The sequence below is a fragment of the Rhincodon typus genome, chromosome 5, assembly GCF_021869965.1.
Source record: "Rhincodon typus isolate 14 chromosome 5, sRhiTyp1.1, whole genome shotgun sequence".
NCBI lineage: Eukaryota > Metazoa > Chordata > Chondrichthyes > Orectolobiformes > Rhincodontidae > Rhincodon > Rhincodon typus.
In genome coordinates this window covers 104,651,309-104,673,784 of record NC_063336.1, presented here as the reverse complement: position 1 = coordinate 104,673,784, position 22,476 = coordinate 104,651,309, and the positions used below count along the sequence as shown (strand labels likewise).

Genomic DNA, 22,476 nt, shown 5'->3' with positions numbered 1-22,476 from the left:
CAATCGTGCACAAGGCTATGGGAATGAGGTAGCCATAAGGCATTGATGTATTAAAAACAATCATGGCTGATTTGAATGGTAGGGCAAGTTCAATAGGCCAAAGGCCTACTCCCGTTCTTATGTTCCTACCAACTCTTCTTTCACCCACTGGAGAACAGAGGCCGACACTGTACTAACAAATAAACATGCCATTTTGCAGAGAATGCAAGCTACAATACTCAGCAAAAATACATTACTGACTTAATTCTAACCCACATAAACATATGGAATGATCATCAACATTGCTTTAAGTTCTTAAATCGTTCTCCTTACTCCCCAGCCAATTGATTCCCTACTAATTAGTTAGCATTTTATCTTCTGCAGTAACAAGCAGGAACTGCATTTAAATGTTATTTTAGTCTGCTTACACAAGTTATTGTAATCTGGACACATTCAAGGTGTAATGTGAGAAATATCATCAAACCATTGAAGCGTTAGATTGCTGAAGTGAAGGTATTAAATTCTTCAGGTTAGTAAGGGGTTCCTAGCATACCAGGTGAGACTGGCTGAAGACCTTTGAAAGTACAATAAATTGCCAAACCAAATTGTTATCTTCCATCTGAACAAATCTCATTAGGTTAAGTGACAACACCAGATTTGGCAATATATTTTGGATTTCTGAAGCAAACTCAATTATTCAGCTTTGGCAATTATAAATTGGTAATTATTTCTGTATGGCGGTTCCTCTGAACAATCAAGTTCTGCTACTTCCAACATAGCAGACAGAATAAAAGTGGTAAACCCTTTGACTTGTCTCAGTCCTGATCTTTTATACTGCCGCAAGTGAAAAGCACAAGGCAAGTTACCACTATATGCAACATTTCATTTTCTCTTTTCTATCATAACCACACATATTCTACGCCCACTCTCATCAAGCTCATTGAAGTCGAATTACCTAAGCTAGCTATTTAACTTTCCCATAAATCACAGACTTGTACTCATCTACTTCAAAATTCATATGAATTCCTGTCACTCCCATTCTCATCACAAACCATCCCATTGACAAGCTTTCCATTCTATCCAAATTGTTGGAATGAGTGAGGAGTCGAAGCTATGGGAACTTGTTTCCCTTCCTCAATACACTCCATGAATATAGTACTGTGGAGTTGAAGAAGAGAGATGACAGGATGAGGAAGTACTGGAGGTAGAGTCAGTCATGCAAGATGTCTAGAAGGGTCTGGGCCCGAAACGTCAGCTTTCCTGCTCCTCTGATGCTGCTTGGCCTGCTGTGTCCATCCAGCTCTACAGCTTGTTATCTCAGATTCTCCAGCATCTGCAGTTCCTACTATACGACTTATGTTCAGCCTTGCACTGGGTCAGAACTTGTTGACATCTTACATGACTGACTCTACCTCCGGTCCTTCCTCATCCTGTCATCTCTCTTCTTCAACTCCACAGTACTCCTCCATGGTACTATATTCATGGCCCCAGTCATACACTCAGGTCCATACCTAATTTCTTATGTGCATGCTCTGGAAACCTCTTCCATTTATTCTCATCATATGCTGTTTAGCTATCAGCTCAAAAACAAAACTCAACAATAGCTAAGGTAAAATCAAATCTCTTCCTCCTGCCTGCACCCTACATACATTTGACCTAAATTTCAACATGTTGACTGCCTTCAAAGTTCAGAGGTATGGATATTGGCATCCTGTCTTTATCTGCACTGAATTTCCACCCACGAGATATATGGCCGAGATTCCTTTCTTTCAGATTACTGCATTATCTAACCCATATCTCTCTGCTCCCAATGTCACAATTTCTCAATGTCTCTCTTGCCTGCCTTCATTCTCTTGAAACTCTTGACTTTTCCAAACTCATTTCTTCCCTCACTCCCGGATTTTTGCATTCCAGGAATTGGCAAATCTGTACGTTTCACTTTCAAATAATCTATAACAGCCATAATTTTACAAAAAAAAACAAATAAAGTATCTTGGTCAGCCAAGCTGCAGCCAAAGACAATGGACCCATCAGTCTGCCCAAGGTGGAACTGGGTGGATTTTGGAATCAGGATTGGAGGAGGAGTGCAGGGAGGCAGAGACAGTCTCTTTGCATTAGGGGAAAAAACGAGAATTAAAAACAAGATTGTACAATTTGAACAGCATTTATCCCATGGCATACCTGTACAATCTCCAGCATTTCACTTCGGCTGATGTACCCATTTCCGTCCAAGTCATACATACTAAAAGCCCATTTCAACTTCTGTTCCAGCTTCCCTCTGGATGTGACACTAAGTGCAATTATAAATTCTCTGAAGTCAATTGTTCCATCGGCATTTGTATCAAAGGTACGGAACACATGCTCTGCAAACTTTGAAGCATCTCCATATGGAAAGAAGTTTGCATAGATTTTCTTGAACTCCTCTACAGTTAAATGTCCACTAGGGCAATCTTTAAGGAAGCCTTTGTACCACTCCTGAAGCTCGTGATCCGTGAATTCTGTATTCTCTCGCAGGTCCTGAAGCACTTCGGGACGCAGTTTACTATTCTGCTTTCCCATCCTCTCGGCTTTGTTTCAAATCTACATAAAACAGGAAACACATTAATGAGTGTTACTGCAGAATAAGCAAACTAATATAGCTTGCAGATAACGACCCTATACTTGTGTTGCAATAGGATTAGGCAAATATAGTGTTCAGCAAACAGGAAAAAATTAGAAAGTCAAAGTATTAGATCCATTTGGTACCTTGTGAAAGGGTTGTGGAATGGGTGTAAGAGGTTAGAAAAAGAAAACAAAAATAAATCCTGTAAAGTAGAACATAAAACCGTCCCCTATAAATACTATTTAATAATCATTAAAATACCCAAAATATTCAGGAGGTTGGCGATATCAACGCAGAGAGAAAGAGTTTACGGCTGCAAAAATCCAGGCTGGTCTGACAGTCAAACTGGTGGCATTCATTGGGGTTAGAACGGAAACCAACAGCAGCTTCTTGCAACCATAAGTAAGTGTGATTAAAAACGCTGAAAATAAAGGGCACTGTCACCAGTTTCCTGCTTCTCCAATGGTCACGTCAATTGTCATTAAATTCTTCAGTTTTAATCGCACATTAAAGAGCCCCAAAACTTTACGTACTGTTGACCAAGTTGTAACAGTTTTTGGGTTCAGCAGGTTTAGTCCAGGACAAACAATTTTATACTTGTGAAATTTCAGATTTCTCCAGTGTGGTAAACTTTTAAAAGTCCTGCAAATTAGCCCAAGATATTTCTGTTTCGCCGTCAGTCCCACGTGTGCATTCTAATTTTTAATTCCGCTCACTATTCTAATCATTCTACAATCGGTTCATTTCGTTTCCTCATTTGCTGCCTGAGAATTATTCTAATGTGCTTGGCCGTTTATCCAGTTGAGTGAGGTCGCTATCAAAGCTGCTGTTGGAATCAAATTAATGAGAGAAGGTGAAATTCATGCAATCAAGATTGCTGAATCTTTGAGGGCAACTTTCTTTGACATCAGGAGTATCTGCTGCCTATTCATTGTTGACTGCAAAATCTGAGTCAACATCTTGGCTTCTGAAGAAAGTCATACCAGACTCTTTCCGAACTGAGGCTGCCAGATCTGCTGAGTTTCTCCAGCATTCTCTGCGTTTGTTTCAGATTTCTAGTGTCTGTAACCTTTTTGCCTTTATTCTTGGCCAGAACTGGAAAATATCATGGAGGTAACCGGTTTTAAAAAGCAAGTGCAGAGATAGTGAAAGAGGCTCTGAGGAAAGCATGGTGGCTCAATGGTTAGCACTGCTTCCTCAGCACCAGGGACCCAGGTCCGATGCCAGCCTCGGGTGACTGTCTGAGAGCAGGTTGCACGTTCTTCTGTGTCGGTGTGGGTTTCCTCTGGTTTCCTCTCAAAGTCCAAAGATGTGCAGGTTAGGTGGATTAGCCATGGGAAATGCACGGTTACAGAAATAGGGTAAGGCGGGGGGGGGGCGGTGGTGGTCTGGGTGGGATGCTGTTCAGAGGGTCGGCATGGACTCGATGGGCCGAATGGCTTGTTTCCACACCAAAGGGATTCTATGAAAGAGAAAGATCAGTGATAGGATGGCAGGCAAGAGAGTGATTAAACTACAAAGGTTATACTATAAAGGCAAAAAGGGGATGATAACAGCACAAATAAAGATACAAGCTGGGTCTAGAGATTGAATAAACAAACGGAACCATTACCAACACCCGCTGTCAAGAAAAAAAGAATGGCAGCAGTGAAATGTTTGCGAAGTATCAAGTTTGGAAGCGTGGCGTGTTCAAATTGAAAAAGAGGAGAAGCTGCCCTTAAACCTCCTGTTGAGTTTGAGTTTAACTGGAATGGAGCAGGCGACCTGACAGTTGAATAATCCATTATCTCAAAAAGAACAACCAGAGCAGTAGGTCCTACGCTACCCGATCAGCCTGCCTGAGGGTATGAAATACATTCCAGCTGACTGACCACTTAAAATTCCAAGCTCTCAAAGACATTCTTTCATTAAGGCAAACATGAATCATCCAATATGAGACACGTGGTTAGGAATTTCTGATGGACAGGAATCCAGAGCAACTTTGTCTGCACACAGTTACTACTTATAAACTGGGAAAATGACACAGACTTATTTTAAATGGAAATTCAAATGAATGAAACTCTAGCAAATGAAAAACATCACTGTCAATCATATTTATTTATCAATAGCTCTTAGTATTGATGGACTGAATAATAAAATTTGGTCCGTCCCTGCCTTGCAACGGAAGTTAAAGCCATAATTAAAAGTAGGAAATTTAATACAACAGAATGTGACAACTCGAGTTTGTGGCTATGCATAAAGTATCCTGCTTATGGCACCCACACTTTCAAAATTGCACAGATTACAGTTTCTTCAGTCATTCATCTTGAAGGGTAGAGCGAAGCTGCATTAACCATCTCCCAAAGGAAAATAATAAGTGTTGAAAATTGGGAAGGCTGGTGATTAAAATCGCACATACATATTTAGGCAGCAATATATTATCTAAGCCCATGAAAGATCACGTGCGGTTTCGGGCACTGCACCAAAACACTGGCCTTGTCAGAAATGCATTGCAAAATACCACCAGAGCTCCAAGGATTAGATTATGGAGGAGAGTTTATGTAAACTTGTCATTCCCTTCCCAATTTTGCAAGGAACTGATCAGGTAGGTGGGAGAAACAAATAAACATTCTCCCCAGTGGGACACAATGAGACAGAACAGAGACACGTTGTTCAGAAAATAAGTTAGAATAAAAAACACCTTCAGCAAAGGGTGGCAGAAGAATGAACTCTCTCCCAAACAGAATACCAGTTCAATTCATTAGACCAATAGATTTTTGCTATTAAAGCAAATGTGCTGATCCCACTGACAGGCAAGTCACACTGTAGGAGTGGAATGGCCGGTCCTAGTCAGAGTGTCTGGCATAGGAGTCCTACCTTATGATTACACACATCCAGTGCATTTTTGGGTGGATGGTTGTGCAGAATTCATGGCTCAAAACATGCCCATGCAGATATTTTCCATCTCCATGTGGAGAACATGTAAAACAGATTGGATGACACCTTACAGGTGCTTCAACTACATCTCCTAAAGATGTGAGAAACCTTACACTGTCATTAGATAGCAGGCAAATATTCCCCACAGTTTAAGAACAAACATACTAAATGTAGAAATAAATTCAGAACATTGAATAAGCCACAATACTTTGTGCAGCTTTAAAAAGGTCACCCCTTCTAGAAAAAGGATTAAAGTCAGTGTACACAGTAGATTCACCATTAATGCACTAGGTACCTAAATAACTCTTAGCACCTTCACAGGTGAAGGCTGAATTAAAAACAATATTCACAATTGTCATGTTTAATAAAACAAATCAGTAGTGTCAGGTGAATGTCTAACACTGTGCCATGCTATTTGCAGTCACTGTGTCAAAGAGATGGCTTTAATAAAAGCTGAATGAACTGCAGATGCTGTAAATCAGAGACAAAAATAGAAATGGCTGGAAAAGCTCAGCAGATCTGGCAGCGTTAACATTTCGGGTGGAGGGTCACTTAACCTAAAACCTTAACTCTGATTTCTCTCCACAGATGCTGCCAGACCTGCTGGGTTTTTCCAGCTATTTCTATTTTTATTTGCTTGTAAGAGAAAGCTTTGTTTATTGGAAGTGGAAGCTGCCTTTTCAATTAGCAATGCAAGAGTTTGACAGCCAGAAAACTGCACAAGGCATTTTATGTACTCCAGCTTGGGCACTTCAAGGTGGGCAATAGCAGCTGGTCTTGCACACACTGCACAAGATAAAAAATATATTTATTCAATAACCGAAATTCAAATTATGTTCATCCCCATTCCCCGAGGGCTCAGATTTGAAAGTGAAAGGTTTATATAATTTTGACATCTTATACAATTCTACTGGCAAAGCTTACTTAACACAACAGAATTCTCCACCCCTCCCCCCTCCCAATAGTTTTGTAACATCAACTACCATATGCTCCAAAAACCGGTCAAGGTACCATAACTGCACAACTGTGAAACCAACCACAAGATACTACACAAGCCACCACACTTCACTCTTGTACAAGATGGCCAAACATTGACTGAAAATCTCTGACTACAAATCTCTTCTGATATTCTTGAACAACCAATTCCCACTACACCCACCACACCCCTCACCTCTTAACTCAGCTCTAGAAAAATCTTAAATTTTCTGGTGACCAGTCATTTTTCCACAAGGATCAAATTCTAATGAATAACACTATGGTGATATCTTCACAAATCTATGTATTAAATACATCAGGCAAACAAAGAGAAAAACAAGAATAGACAAGCTGGGATGCAAGTTTTTGATTTTATTATAAAAAAAAGGAGAATGTGAGGAGGAAAGAAAATAGAGTATAAGGCTGTAAAGTAACCGAGACAGCGATCTTGTTGAAACAACATTCAAATGCCACCATAAAAATCAGGACAAGTCTATCATAAGAGGTTTGAAGATAGCGTGAATGTACAAGAAATATGTAATTGTAAATGAGAGATACACTTTCCCCCACTTGAAGGTCAAAGATAGCTGGGAACAATCACCATTTGTAAGCTCCCTCCAAGCTACTCATTTAGAAATAAATCACTTCACTGTCACTAGGACAAAAATTTTGGAATCCCCTCCCCAATGGTTCTGTGGGTCTACCTACAGCAAACGGACTGCAGCGGTTCAAGAAGGCAGCTCATCACCACCTTCGAGGGCAACCAGGAATGGGCAATAAATGCTAATTTAAAAACAGATAATTATTAAATAATTATTACTTGATCAAAGTTGAATAAACCAGTTGTGTGCCAAATGCAGACACCCGTCGCAACTTTACTAAAATTGAGTAATTTAATCCTCTATCCTAGTTCAAATCCCTTGCACCCAAGTCTATTGTGGACAGTTAGACTATGGCAAAATAAAAGACCCTTACACAACCATGATGGTAGTAAATATAACACTGACTGTACAAGGTCTACAACACGTTAAATGAGTAATACACAAAAATAATTTTGGTGTTTTCTTTTTTGCATTTGCAAACTTGTTTTAACCATTTGCAAAACTTTTAATTTCCAAAGTAAAGGAGCAAACACTCCAAACTGGGAAGAATTTGCAACTGAAGTCAGTGTTGATATCAAATTGAGATTTGCTTTTGAGCTTTGTGTTACATGTGAAATATAATTAAGCACCGTGATGATCTATGTAGGTCAGGGATCTAAAATGGTTATGTTTCAATCTTACTGAAGTACATGACAAATCAAGGTCTGCAAACCAAATCACTAAATTATTCAGACCATCACTTGCTTTTAGCATCCTTAATTAGATTTCCATGTAAATGGCGATGTGGAATAATTTGACACCATGAACACTCCTGGTGGAAAGCCAAGTGGCCCACAAAAGACAGTACTTGAATATATTATTCTTCAATGTATTAAAACAAGACGTTTACAAAACATGTTTGAATATAGTTATAAAAAAATGATATTAAGTATTTAAAAGATTACATGAGTATATACACATGCTTGAGGCACTGGGCATGACAACAATGCTGCCCCTGCAAGGAACTAACTGGTCAAATCTCTGTGGAGGACCATCAGGCAGGTCACATGGCTCAATTAGTGACTAGGATGAAGGTGCTAAAGTTTGAACCGGAGAAAGAGAGAGAGAATTTGAACTGTTGGAATCAGCAACATCCTGTTACTTGTGCTCTCTTTGCAAGCCCTCTCAGCACATTCGAGTGCCAAGAAACCTACCAGAAGTCACCTTTGCCATTTGTGTATTTTTCCAGTTGAGGATTCCTTGGAATATGGCCCACTGTACCCAAAAGGGAATTCAGAAAACTACAAAAGTTCAGGAAGACAGCCCACTACCAGAAGGTTGTGTGCTCAGAACTTTAGAACACTATTACCATAAGTTATCCTCTTTTCATGTGTTTAATTATTACTTGTTAGAAGTTGAATAAACCAGTTGTATGCTGTTAGCTAAAAAACCTTGGCTGACTTATTCTTAACAGTGATTCAGAGACCTATATAACTGACCAAACTGATGAAGTTATAAATTTGTTGCAACCTGTGGAGGAGTGGGATTGGAAAAGGAAACTGGGCATCTCTCCAACTTCGGTTGTAAACATAGATTTTTGAGCTTTAACCAATCTTTCACTACAAGGCCAGAAGTGAAGATGTCCACTGATGGCTACATAGCGTTCAATACCATTCACAACTCCTCAGATAACTACGCAGCCTACGTCAGTAGACAGCAAGACCTAGACAAAGTTCAAGCTGGAGTACAAAAGTGGAAAGTGACAGTCATATTTAAGATCACCAATTTAAGAATCTAACCAACACTTCCAGATATTCAATAACATTACCATCACCAAACCCTATCAACTTCTGGAGGTCTTTATGGAACAGAAACCAAACTGGACCAGCCATAAAAAGTATTAGATTTACAAAAGCAGACTGGGAACTCTGTCCATCATCTATGAAAACAAATAAGGAGTGTGATGAAATACTTCTATTTGCTTGGATGAACACAGCTCCAACACCACAAGCTCAAGACCATCCAGGACAAAGCACGACTGGCAGCCCATCCACTACCAACAGTCATTCCCTCCATTACCGATACACAGTGGTAGTGTACACTATCTATAAGATGCAATGCCACAGCTCACCAAGATCTCTTAGACAGTGTCTTTCAGGCAAACAACAAGACACCATCTACAATGACAATAATAGTAGACCAGCACCTTTAAGATCGCTTCCGAGACTCTCAATCCTAACTGTAAGTATACCTATGTAACTTCACTGCCACTGGGTCTAAATCCTGGAATGCTGTGAACAGCAGCAATATGCATACACACAATATGGACTTGCAGCGTGTTCAAGAATGCAGCTCACTGTCTTCTCAAGGGCAATAAATGCTGGTCTTGCTAGTGATGGCCTATCTCACAAATCTCTAAAATATGTAATTTGTATACATCATCTTGGTGCAATAAACACACCTAGATCGTTCAAACTTTAAAACAGAACAACCTATATCCAACTATGATCTGGCATTAGTAACAATCTGAAAAGAAAAAAATCAAATATGGCAGTTTATAATTCCAGAACAGATATTTATCTTCAAAAGAAACTGGTTTGAAAATCTTACTAGGTTCCTAATGCTAGAGTGTCAGTCATGACTCAGTTGGTAGGACTCTTGCCTTTGAGTCATAAAGGTTCTGGATCAAGTCTTACAGCAGGATTTTAACAAACAGGCTGACACTATGGTGCTATTCTGAGAATGCTTTAGAGGCACGCAATTTCAGAGAAGACATTAAACCAAGGCACCTCATTCGACTGCTTAGGGAGATGCAGGAAGATCTCACAGCACCATTTAAAGAGAAAAGGAATTATCTGTGCTACACTTGTTAATAATTCTGTGAAATCAACATCGCAACAACATATCTTTCAGAGCTACAATATTGTGTGAGCTGCCATATTTCTCTCACTATATTGATCGTACCACAAATATATTTGCCTGTAAAACAGTTGAGACATTGGCGACAGCAGCAGAAAGTGATTTCTATTTATATAGAGCTTTCATCACTAATTGAGACACACTTTGGACTCTCAAACAATGCAAGGAAGCAAAATGCATCTATTATTCCAAATTACATTAACAAAAAGTAACAACAATTACGCGTGCCACTAAAATACATAGCTTCTTATTTTGAATCCAAACAAAAAAAACCAAGCCCTTGGATACCAGTCGCATACATACCAAAAGTCAAATATCCCCAGTTGTTTAACATATTAATGCTGGATTTAAAACCACAAAGATTGGCCAGAAAATTTTTGGACAAAGATTTTGTTACATGGATGCAATGGGATAAGCAAGTATAAAAAGTATCGCTGATCAGATGTTTGATTAATAATAGTGGGAAGAGTTGTGGTAAACACATTCCAGCACAAATCCCAGTCATTTTACTGGCACTGCTACTCCTACAGAACATGAAAACAAGACAAAGCTTTTTTTTTGGATAAGTCACCACATATTTCTCTTCTTATGGCTTCTCCAAATGTTACTGGGGGTCACTGTCATGCTGGTTGATCACTTCTCCAGCTCCTTGTGTAAGTCACCCATTTGTTTTCCAATTCCACCTCATTTCAAAATTCCTCATCACCCCATTTTTCCTATCTGGTCTTAGGCTTTCCTCTGGTTTCCGACAGTCCCATCTCCACCCCTTTCCTAACCATATTTGCACGGTCTTACTCCACAACAGATGGAAAAGTTATTTCACTCTGTCCTTGGTTTTTTTTTGTTGCACCATCATCATATTTCCCTCAAGATACTTATGTTTTCTCTAAAATCAAACAGCGAACAACAGGAACATTAGCCTACTCCTGGACCCTTTCAGCCCTTCAAATCCAGAAGTGGGACATGAACCCAATGACATCTCGAGTCAGGGGCAAGTGTTACAAACTGAACCGTGGTTGACGCTGAATAAAGTGTCTGCGAGGCATCTTTAAAATCGTTTTTTGCTTGTATGATGGGAGTGTAACCAATACACAAAACTAGTTAGAAAATATGGACACGAATCTGGTCAGAAAGAATAAAATAGGAAACATTTTGTTCGATATGCAGGTCAGCTAGAATACAGTAGTTAAGGGGATAATTGAAATTTGTTACCCACAGGGATTCTAACAGAAATCCATTTGCTTGTGATAAAAAGCAAAGGAAACTCAATTTGTATTTGCTTTGGAACTGCACTTCACACTTTATCAAAGTTAAGTGCAATTAAGTGATTAATATCAGTAGTTTAAGAGCCATATATAGTTTTCAAGTGCACAGTGAAAACACTCGCTCTACTTCCTCACCTCTCAACCATCGCTAAATAATCAGCTTGTTTATTTGATACTTAGTACTGGATGAGCAAATATGCTCTTTGATTAAATATTGGGTAAGACTGAAGACACTGTTTTGGTACCCATTCCAAATTCCAGTTCATAACAAGCTCCACCCTCTCCCTGGTAACAGTTTGAGATTAAGCCAGATTTATTCACAATATTTGATCCAGATAGGGGTATCCAACCTCATTCATGTCATCAGCAAACCTAACATCCTTGTTTCACCCTTGTCAGCTGACTTGCTGCAGAAAACTCAGGTGAGCTGACTGACTGCCCTCGACAACAAGACTACATTTGACCGAGGGTAGCATCAAGAAGCCCTGGTATCAATGGGAATCAGGGGAAATGCTGGTTGTAGTTGTTGGAGGTCAGTTACCTCAGCACCAGGACATCTCTGCAGGAGTTCCTCAGGATAGTGGCCTAGGACCAACCATCTTCAGTTGCTTCAATGACTGTCCCTCCCAGGTCAGAAGTCAGTATAAGCACCAATGATTACACAAATGTTCAGACCAGTCGTGACTCCTCAGATACTCAGAAGTCCACATCCAAATGTGGCAAGACCTAGGTAGTAGCCAGGCTTGGGCTAAAACGTGGCAAGTAACATTCACACCACAAATACCAGGTAATGGCTATCTCCAATAAAAGAATTTCCCCATGACATTCAATGGTATTACCACTGAGTAGCCCACTAGCAACATTTTGGGAGTTACCAATTGTCCAGAAACTCAACTGGACTTGCTTATTAAATAGTGGATACAAGAGCAGATCAGAAGCTAAGAATATTGCAGCAAATAGCTCATCTCCGGACTCCCCAAAGTCTGTCCAGCATCTGCAGGGCACAAGTCAGGACTGTGATGGGATACTCCCAACTTGCCTGGACGAGTGCAACTCCAACAACACTCGCAAAGTTTAACACTATCAAGAACAAAGCAGCCCACTTGATTGGCACAAAATCCACAAATATCCACTCCCTCCACCTCCGACACAGAGTAGCGAGAGTGTATACCATCTGCAAGATTCATTGCAGAAATTCAAAGATCTTTAGACAACATATTCCAAACTCATGACTATTTCCATAAGACCAGAAGAAATAGGAACAGGAAGTGGCCATTTAGGCTCTGAAGCCTGCTCCTCCATTCAACAAGATCACTGTGAATCTGCATTCCTCACGTATACTTGCTTGCATTTTCCCCATACTCTTCTTTTCCACTACTGATCAAGAATCTATCAGCCTTAAATATACACAAGGATTCTGCCCCTCGACTTTCTGTGGCAATGAGTTCCAAAGATTCAACTGTCAGAAGAAATTCCTCCTCGGTCTTACATTGACACCGCTTTTTTCTGAATCTATGCCCTCTGGACTTAGGCTCTGCCATGAGGGGAAACCTTCTCTCAGCACTTACCCTATCAAGTCCCTTAAGAATTCTGTTTCAATGAGATCACCCTCTCATTCTTCTAAACTCTAGTGAGTCGAGTCCCAACCTGTTTAAGTCTTTGCTTATAAAAGGATCTCTGGTATGGAAGAAATGCATGTATAGAACTTTCTCTGAACTGCCTCCAACAAAATGATAGCTTACCTTAAATAAGGAACTAAAACTGCTTAAATACTCCAGATAGGGTCTCATTAGCACCTCATACAGTTACAGCAAAACTTCCCTACTCTTGTACTCCAACCCCCTTGAAATAGGGGCCAAGATTCCATTAGACTTCCTGATTACCTGCTGCACTTGTACTAACTTTGTGGTCCGTGCACAAGTACCCCCAAGTCCCTTTGTGTAGCAGCTTTCTGCAGTTTTTCTCCAATTAAGCAATACTCTTGTTCTCCCTTCCAAAATGAACAACCAAATATTTTCCCCACAGTACACTATTTGCCAATATTCCTCTCCCCCGCTCAATTAACCTATCAAATACTCTCTCTGGACTATTTGTATCCCCTTCACAACTTGCCTTTCCACCCTACTTTGTGTCATCTGAAAATCTGGCTACTGTACATTCACTTCATTGCTTAAGACATAAATATATATATTGTGAACAGTTGCAGTCCCAACACTGACCCTTACGGAACCCCATTGGTTACAGGTTACCAACCCAAAGAAACCCTTTATCCTGACCCAAATCAATGTTTTCCATCCATTAGGCGATTCTCTATCCATACCAATATACCATCTCCAACACCAAGACTCTTATGACTTAATCTTCCATCTAGAAGGTCAAAGGCAGTATATACTTGGAACACCACCACCTGTAAGTTTCCCTCCAAGCCTCTCAATATCCTGCCTTGGAAATATAAATCACTGTTCCTTCATTGTCACTGGGCCAAAATCCTGAAATTCCCTCCCTAAGGGCATTGTGGGTGTCTGTACAGCACAGAGACGGATAGCAGTTCAAGAAGGTAGTTCGCTATCACCACCTTCAGAGGCATGTAGGGATGGGCAATAAATGCTGGCCCAGTCTGCAATGACTCTGTCCACAAATATATAAATAAAGTTACCTCTAGACTGGACTACGCCCCACACTTCACCAGCCATAAACTTGGAGGTAATCCAAACCTGCTGCTTGTGACCTGGATCACTTTTGTACTTATTGACATGCATTTTAATGGCCATTATGCTTCAATTGCCTGAATGGGCAGCTCCAACAACGTTCAAGAAACTGGATATCATCCACAACATAACAGACTGCTTGATTGGCATCCCATTTGAAACCTTCAACATTCACTACCAATGCACACAGGAGCAGCAGTGTACACCATCTACAAGATGTACTGTGCCAACTCACACGACTCCAACATCACCTTCCAATCCTGTGACCTCTACCACCGCGAAGGACAAGGGCAACAAATGCATGGGAACACCAACTGCAAGTTCTCTACCAGGTCACAGACCATCCTATTTTGGAACTCTCTCACCTTTCCTTCAGTGTTATTGGGACAGAACCCTGGAACTCTTTCTTCCCAAGCCCTCACTCCCCCCTCAAGCCTCTGGCTCAACAGCACCTTGGGTGCTCTTATAGCTCAAGATGTAGAGCGGTTCAAGACCACCCTTTGAGGGCAATGAATGCTAGTCCAGACAACACCTACATACCATGAACTTACAAATGCAAAAAAAGTGTAGATAGACAGTAACTGGCCAAATTGCACACTATGGATAAGTTTTCTTTGTTTTAAAATTACAAAGAGCAGTTAGGATCTGGGATGCACTGCTGGAGAGTATGGTTGAGAAAGATTTAAGTGAAACCTTTAGAAGGAGGTTAGGTAACTGCATGGAGAAGGCCTGAGGAGTTATCTAGCGTTTCAGAGCTGGCTGAGACACAATGGGCTGAAAGTTCTCCTTTTGTGTTGTGAAGGTTCTAATTATAAAAATTACATTTACATTCCCACAACTGCTTCACAAGTGTCCAATAAACAATTGCTGCAAAATAGGTATCTACTTTTACTACTTTGCAAATGGCCCCCATAACCTACTGTACTGTAAATACTTTTTTGATAAGTCAGTCAGTTGGAGGAGTTGTTAACTTGGGATATATTTGGTTGTTCATTTTTCAATTTAGCATTAGTGGGCCTTGAACTCTATTTCAAAATCAGAAGCTTGAGTGCTGTTGAGTCAGTCTGACAATGATATATAAAAATTTACAAATTTGACAAGCCTGCCCCACATTCACGATGGTTACAATGGCCGTGTTAAGCATGCCTCTCCCTCTCCCGCCCCCAATTAATCCGAAAGTACAGCTGGCTTTAAAGGCGTAGATCAAAACCCACAGGGAAGTTTGCAAAGTTGCTCCACCTCATTTCATGACAGGACCCTTTTCAAAAAGTATATATTTCGGTGATCAAAAGAAACACAATGCAGACATTTACACTCTACTCATTTCCAATTAAGCTATGCAGATCAAATTCAGTCAACTGTCATTGACTCTGACCCAACGCAAAGATAATTGATGACTCAACATAAACACATTGCACGAGTACACAAGTAATGGGAGTTAAAGCTTTTCTACTTTGTGCAAATTATTTCGTTTAGTCATGTTGAGTCAAAAAGGAACCAGTTGGTTGCAAATGAATAAAGAAATGCAAATATTGTAAATTACCATTAATTTTTAATGAACATTTTAAATTTCACTATGCTCCATGTTAACCGAAAACATTAGAGGAATCAGCTGTTTAGTCTTAGAAGTTCATTCTGGTGAGGGTTTGATTATGGCTTTAGACTACTGAGGCAAATTTAAATCTTTAATTTTTAAACAAATCTGGTAGCTTTTAAAGAGCTGTGTTACTGAAGTTCAAGATAACTAGTATAAATAGAAAAAGGCGTGTGGAAACTAGAACAAGAGATTTGGGATTTAGAAAAAGCATTTCATATCTGCAAGGCATTATTAAATCGCTCAACTAAAATGTTGGAAATGCGTATAAAAACATTGCGTCAACTTGCTCCCTGGACACTGTGTACAGTAACTTTATTGCCATATTTGATACAGAAAAGCTTCTCTACAGGCCACTCAATGTCTAGGTTTTTTTTTTAAAAGCAGGAACACTTCATTCAGATCCCACTTGGAATTCTTCCTTGATGAACTCTATTACTCTGATCACCAACACTGCCAAAAGGGTTTGCCTCCTACTCGAATCTTGAAATTTAACTGATCCTGCCTCTTCTGTAAATCCCTCATCTTCATGACATAGTGACCATGTAGAAATAAGTTTAAATTGGCTGAGATCAAGACAGATGTATAAATTCAAATCAGTCTTTCATATGATCCATCCCTAACTTTCTCCTTCGCTTACTTCTGTCCTTGATAATCTATTTGAAGTTTATCACTAGGAGTATGCAGTTTGTAATGATTCACTTGCTTCAGTAGTTCTCTTAATACTTGGAATACATAGATAATTTGCAAAGAGGAGTCAGGGACCTTCCAATGTGGTTAAAAGGATGATGGAGAATTATAGAGCAATCAAAACAAAATACAATAAATCCGTTACAATGTCCATCCAAGCAAACTTAATTAGGCAAGAAACAGATCCGATCAGAAATACAAGATAAACTAGACATAATATTCAGTGCTGTAATTTTTTTATCTCAAACTTCAGAGGAAAATAAACTGTGACATGGCAAAATAGTTAAGACATAGAAGAATAGAAGAGCAGTAGTCAAAAAGAACAAGATTTTTAATGTATATAAATTGGACGGAATGTAGATGTTGTCAATTGGCAGCCAGCCAACCCCAAATAGGTATATACGTGAAAGAGGGGAAGAAAAAACTGACTCTCCAAAGTCAGGAGTTAGGGGACTGGTTTAATCTGAATAGGATTGAGAATGTAGGATTATGGTAAATAACAGTGATCTGCTTAACCTAGTTGGAAAATAGGCCTCAAAACACATGGAAGGGTGAAAACAAATCAGAAGCAGTGAAAGATTGATTGAATGGTTTGGAACAAGATCTTAACTCTCAAATTTTTGGTCACATTTCAAATTCATTTCTCATGAAGCACAAGGTTGGTAATGCCATGAGATTTTGTTATTCTTGCACAGAAAATTACACAGCTATTGTGAATGTTTGGTTCAATCTACACTGAGCCCCAAGTTCAATAAAGTTTTATCATTTTGACATTTTTTCATGTCGATATTTCAAATGTGATTTGCAGATATGTTGTAACAGTTTTGTTATAATTTTGGAAAAAGAATAAATTGCTTCAACCACAACATTTTCAGAATCGTGATGATTAAACTGTCTCCCCAAGTACTGTTTGTTTTGACCAACTGTGCATGAAAATATGTACCCAGATGTATTAAAAATAGAAACCCTCAGCTTTGCTTGTTGTGGTGTTTCGTGGCCAGAATTTAATGGAGCCAAGAATGGGCAAAATGGTGGGGAGGGGTCAGAAAAAAAATGGACTTGCTCGGCATTAAGAAAATAACACACTGCCCCTGGATAGCAAGTGGGTTCTGTTCTCGAGTCCATCGCAAGTCAACTTGTACACAAGTTGGAACTCAATGCAGGACAATACAAAGTAGCTGTTTGTATGTTGGATCTTTAAAATTATACCCCTGTATGAGATTGCGTTCAGAAGTCATATGTTTGTAAGTCAGCCCCCCACCCCTCCCCACCCCGTGTATTGCTAATTAAGTTGCAGGCTGGAAAGGCCTGGTGCAGGAATCCCACTTGTCAGCTGTGGGATGTGAATTTGCTTATTAATGAGGTTCTTGATAATCATTATCTAAGCTGGCCAGAATTCAGTGCTGGCTCTGGGATTTTATGGGAGTCACAGAGCTCTCTTGTACCTCCCGAAAGGATATGCTGTGTACATTTGCTCTTTTTTGTTGCTAATGGGAAATTCCGACACTGAAGATAGGAAACCCCCATCCAATTTCCAACTGTTGGGAGACGTGATCCAGCTTCATGGAAACTAAATCCTGACTCATTTCCAACTGTATTAAAATCACATTCTCTGAAAGATCATGTCATGTTCAGCGAGTACAAAATTCCCCTGGAGTATCAGTAAGCTGTGAAAGTCAGGAGGTGAAATCTTGATTTCCACCAAGAAGTATAAACAGTATTAATCTGGAGTGAAAACTCAATTACAGCTGTTTACTTTTTTTTTAAATAAAGTTACTAGATAATATCATCATCGTATGCCTACTTAATTAAATAGTGATCCAGTAATAATGTTGAATTCTGCCTAACTATAGGACCATCATTATTTTCTAACTGAATATTGCAAGAAATGACTATGCTATTTGGTGTGTATTTCAACTGCCATGCTTCTTTCCTTGATTGGCTTTAAGGGTTTATGCAGTGGTAGAGGAACAACTGCAACTGAATCTTACAGTTTATTACTGGACAGCAATTAGGCACTGGCATGTTAATAACTATGTTGAACTAGCCAATGCCAACAGGAGACATGGGTGAATTCTGTCCTCTTCAAGACCAATTCTGACTTCCTCATCCAAGACTATGACTTCAAATTGGGTGGAGCTTAATGCAGTCTCCAACATTAACCCTTTCAGAACCATTACCTCCCGCAACACAAGCTCTGAAAAACAACAGATATTCAGCTGCGCAAAATAACTAAGTGGACTCTTCCAAGGCAAGAAAATGCCGCATATACAAATTGGGATTTCAGCTCCATAATGTATTTGAAGATATTTTCTAATCAACGTCAAGAGTGAGGTTATTACACAAACAAAGAACTGTGGATGCTTAAAATGAGAAAAAAAAACAAATTGCTGGAGAAACTTAGCAGGTCCATTAGCAGTGATGTGGAGAGAGAAACAGAGTTAACGTTTTGGATCTCAAGGGTCATTGGGCTCGAAACGTTGACTCTGCTTTCTCTCCACAGATGTCAGACATTTCTGTTTCTGTTATTACAGACCACTACAGCAGCTGGGATTTGAATCCAGGTCTCCTAGCTCAAAGGTAGGGACAATACCACTGCATGTCAAGAGGACCCATGTGAGTCTGCTCGATTTTTTTTCTAAAAATTTAACCTATTTTTTCTAATCAACCCACTCAGATGTAATTACATACTTCTGGAGCAGGTGGGACTTGAACCCCAGCCTCCCAGCACCAGGGGTAGGGACAATACCACTACACCACAACAGCCCCCTCAGCTGCACTGCATGTTGGAGATAAAACATAATTGTGAACAGCAAATGCTAACTCCAAAATGTTATCAATGTCTGCCTAATATAAATGTCAGAATTCTCATACAAGTAAAGCAGCTCTAACAATTCTTACATTAACACTGCTGGTTCTAGTTCGTTCCGTTTAAATAAAAATGGTTTGAGAATTTGTTAGTTACTGGTTCGATAAACTCTCCAGAAATACATCAAGAATAAGCAAAGTAATCGTTGTAAGAGGAATCTACAATAAACTTCCCAACTTGAAAAGGATAATAAAAAAGATCAAAGCAAAAAGTAGATTTACAGGACCCAATGGCAAATTATAGAAACATTTGATGTCATTCTAATTCAGCAAAGTTGTCCTCACTACACACAGAAAATTACGAAATCAAACAATTACACAAGTGAACATGTGCACTATTTTTAAAAAGGAAACCAAAATATGCTGCGTCTACATTTGTAAATATTTTTAGAAAATAGGACATACTGTGCAAGTGCGTAGAGAAAACTGCAGAGGAAAAAGACTTCAGCGGAAAAGGGACTTGCTGTTTAGATATAATTTTGGGGGCATTTCTTATTTATTTACCAGAGCAGAGTGGGATTAGGGCATTAACTCCTTTTAAAAACGTTGAATCTTACCAATGATAGAATGTACCACTACCGCAAGAAACAAAAATCAAATTCATTTTCATAAATCTATGTCTTATTGAATTTATGAACCACTACCATTCACCAATTGCACAAAGATCAAAAATAAATAACTTTCACACCCAAGAGTAAGACTGCTCAAGGTAAAAGGTTCAACTTTCAACAGGTATTTGAGAGTGCATCCTAAGAAATGGATGCTTAGAACCCTGGTAATGGATGGATTTGATTGTGTGGGCTGTTTGATCTGATCCTTTTGTTTAGGAAAGGGGTTCTCTACCTATGCCTCTGAATGCCACAAGCAAAAAAAGTGCACAAGATTACTAAGAAGGGGAAGCAGAGTTTGCAGGGTTAACAGACTGAAAGAGATAGCTTTATTCAGAGATTTACTGTAAGCCATGACAGTGAACCAGTTCCAAATTGTAAAAATGAGATGTTTCCACTTATATGTGCAAGGTACTGATTTCAACCACAAAACGGTCACGGTTTACTTGGGTTGTAAATATCAAATTTCACACAGCTTCTTCATTAGTCAGCGTGACTTGTAAACCCTTCAACTACTGTTGTTTTATTTTGCATCAGTAATAATGAAAATATTGTGAAATTCTGTACAATCTGCAGATTTACAGTAAACATCTGTAGATAAAGAAAATCTATTCTTCACTTGTCAGGAGATGGAATTTGCATGTCATGTTATTTTTCATATGTGCAAAAGAGTTGATTGTTACAATCCTGACAACCAGCATTTGCCAAGAACAAAACTGCAACTGAAACAAAGTGGTAAGACCCTATGTTAAAACTAATCTTAACTGATAACTTAAGCCATATACTAAAAAAGGAGACACAAAGGAAACACTACATTTGCTTTTTCCCTACTAAGCAAAACATCAAGTCATTATCCCTTTGTCTCTTCTCACTAATTACCCAAAATAAAAAGCATAAAATTTAAAATAATATTATGACTGAAGAGTGCCTTCATTACAATGTATATTTAATTAAAAACATTGAAAAATAATAAAAAAATGCAACTCATCTTTCTGCAAAGAAGAAGAACATCATTTAAAAAAGGTGGTAGAAAAGTTTGCAGGTTTGGTGGAATGGGCAGAAGACAGGAAGTATGCTCAGGTTCAAATTCAATTCAATTTAGGTTATTAGGACAATATGCCATTTCAGAGTAACATAAGACAGACACGATGTGCCAAATCTCTCCTTCCTCCCCCTGCCACCTCAGCAGCATCATTCTATAGAACTGAACAGCACAGGAACAGGCTCTTTGGCCTATGTCAGCACAGACCATGATGCCATTCTAAACTAATGCCATCTGCATGTGCATGGTCCTTTGGGTCCCTCCATTCTGGCTGTCTAAAGTTTCTTAAATGTTGCTATTGTATCAGCTTCTACCACATCCCCTGGCAGCATGTTCCAAACATCTACCACCTTCTGTATCAAAAGAAAAACTTTCCTTGCACATTTCCTTTAAAGTTTCCCCCTCTCACTTTAAACCTCTGCCCTCTAGTATTTGACATTTTCACCCTGGGCAAAAAGGCTCGACTATCCATGCTTCTCAATTTTATATGCTTCTGTCCAGTTGCCCATCAGCACCCGTTGTTCCACTAGAACCGCTTATAGTGCGGCTACGGGCCAAATGGCCCGTCGAATCTGCACTGATCCTCTGAAGTGCAGTCCACTGCAACCCTGCAGTCCTGCATTTACCGTGGCTAACTCACGTTGCCTGCACATCCCTGGACACTATGGGGCAATGTAGCATGGCCGATCCACCTAAGCTGTGGGAGGAAACCTATGCAGACACAAAGAGAACATGCAAACTCCACACAGACAAACAGTCACCCAAGGCTGGAATCAAACACGGGTCCCTGGTGCGATGAGACAGCAGTGCTAACGACTCTGCTAATCTAAGTTTGTCCAAACTTTCCTTATAGCTAAATACACTCCAATCCAGGCACCATCCTGGTAAACCTCTTTTGGACCCTCGACACAGCCTTCACATCCTTTCTATTCTGTGGCAACTAGATCTGCATGCAACACTCCTCCAACTATGGCCGAACTAAAGTTTTATACATCTGCAACATGACTTGCCAACTTTTATAGTCAATGCCCCAACCAGTGATGGCGAGCATGTCATACACCTCCTTTACCATCTTATCCACTTGTATTGCTACTTCCAGGGAGCTATGGACTTGAATTGTATATCAATGCTCCTGAGGGTCCCTCCATATACTGTAGTTTCCCCTTGCATTTGACCTCTCAAAATGACCTCAGTTATCCAGATTAAACTCCATCTACCATTTCTCCACCCAACTTTTCAACTGGTCCTGCTGTATCCCTTGAGGGCTTTCCTCACTATCTACAACTTATTACAAAACGAGATCCTAGCACTGATTATTGCAGAACACCACTGGTTACACACCTCCAGTCAGAAAAAACACCCCTCCACAACTACCTTGCCTTCCATTACCAAGCCAATTTTGTATCCAACTTACCAACTCACCATGGATCCCATGTGACTTAATCTTTTGGATCAGCCTCTCACAAGGGGCCTTGACAAATACTTTAACAAAGGCTCTGTTGTCAGCATCCACTGCCCAACCCTCACTCATCTTCATTGCTTCCTTAAAACTCACTCAAATTTGAGAGACACAATCTCTCCTGCACAAAGGAGCAAGAGGGTAACTAGAGAAAGGGTTGGCCCACTCAAGGACAAAGGAGGGAAGTTATGCGAGGAGTCAGAGAAAATGAGTGAGATTCTTAATGAGTACTCTGCGTCGGTATTCACTGAGGAGAGGGACATGACGGAT

At 39.7% G+C, this 22,476-nt stretch overlaps 1 protein-coding gene across 4 annotated transcripts in view; it reads right to left on the bottom strand.

The window, feature by feature from the left end:
• LOC109912069 (hippocalcin-like protein 1) overlaps nt 1–22,476 on the bottom strand; it is a 55,625-nt gene that overhangs the window by 5,726 nt on the left and 27,423 nt on the right. For 3 of the 4 annotated variants that reach the window (XM_048597206.1, XM_020511450.2, XM_048597205.1), the window contains exon 2: nt 2,161–2,559. In XM_048597206.1, the coding sequence (XP_048453163.1) occupies nt 2,161–2,538 (378 nt within the window). In that variant the 5' untranslated portion in view covers nt 2,539–2,559. Of the gene's footprint in view, nt 1–2,160; nt 2,560–2,842; nt 3,014–22,476 lie in introns of those variants that run through there. The other variant, XM_048597204.1, reaches the window with a different exon arrangement.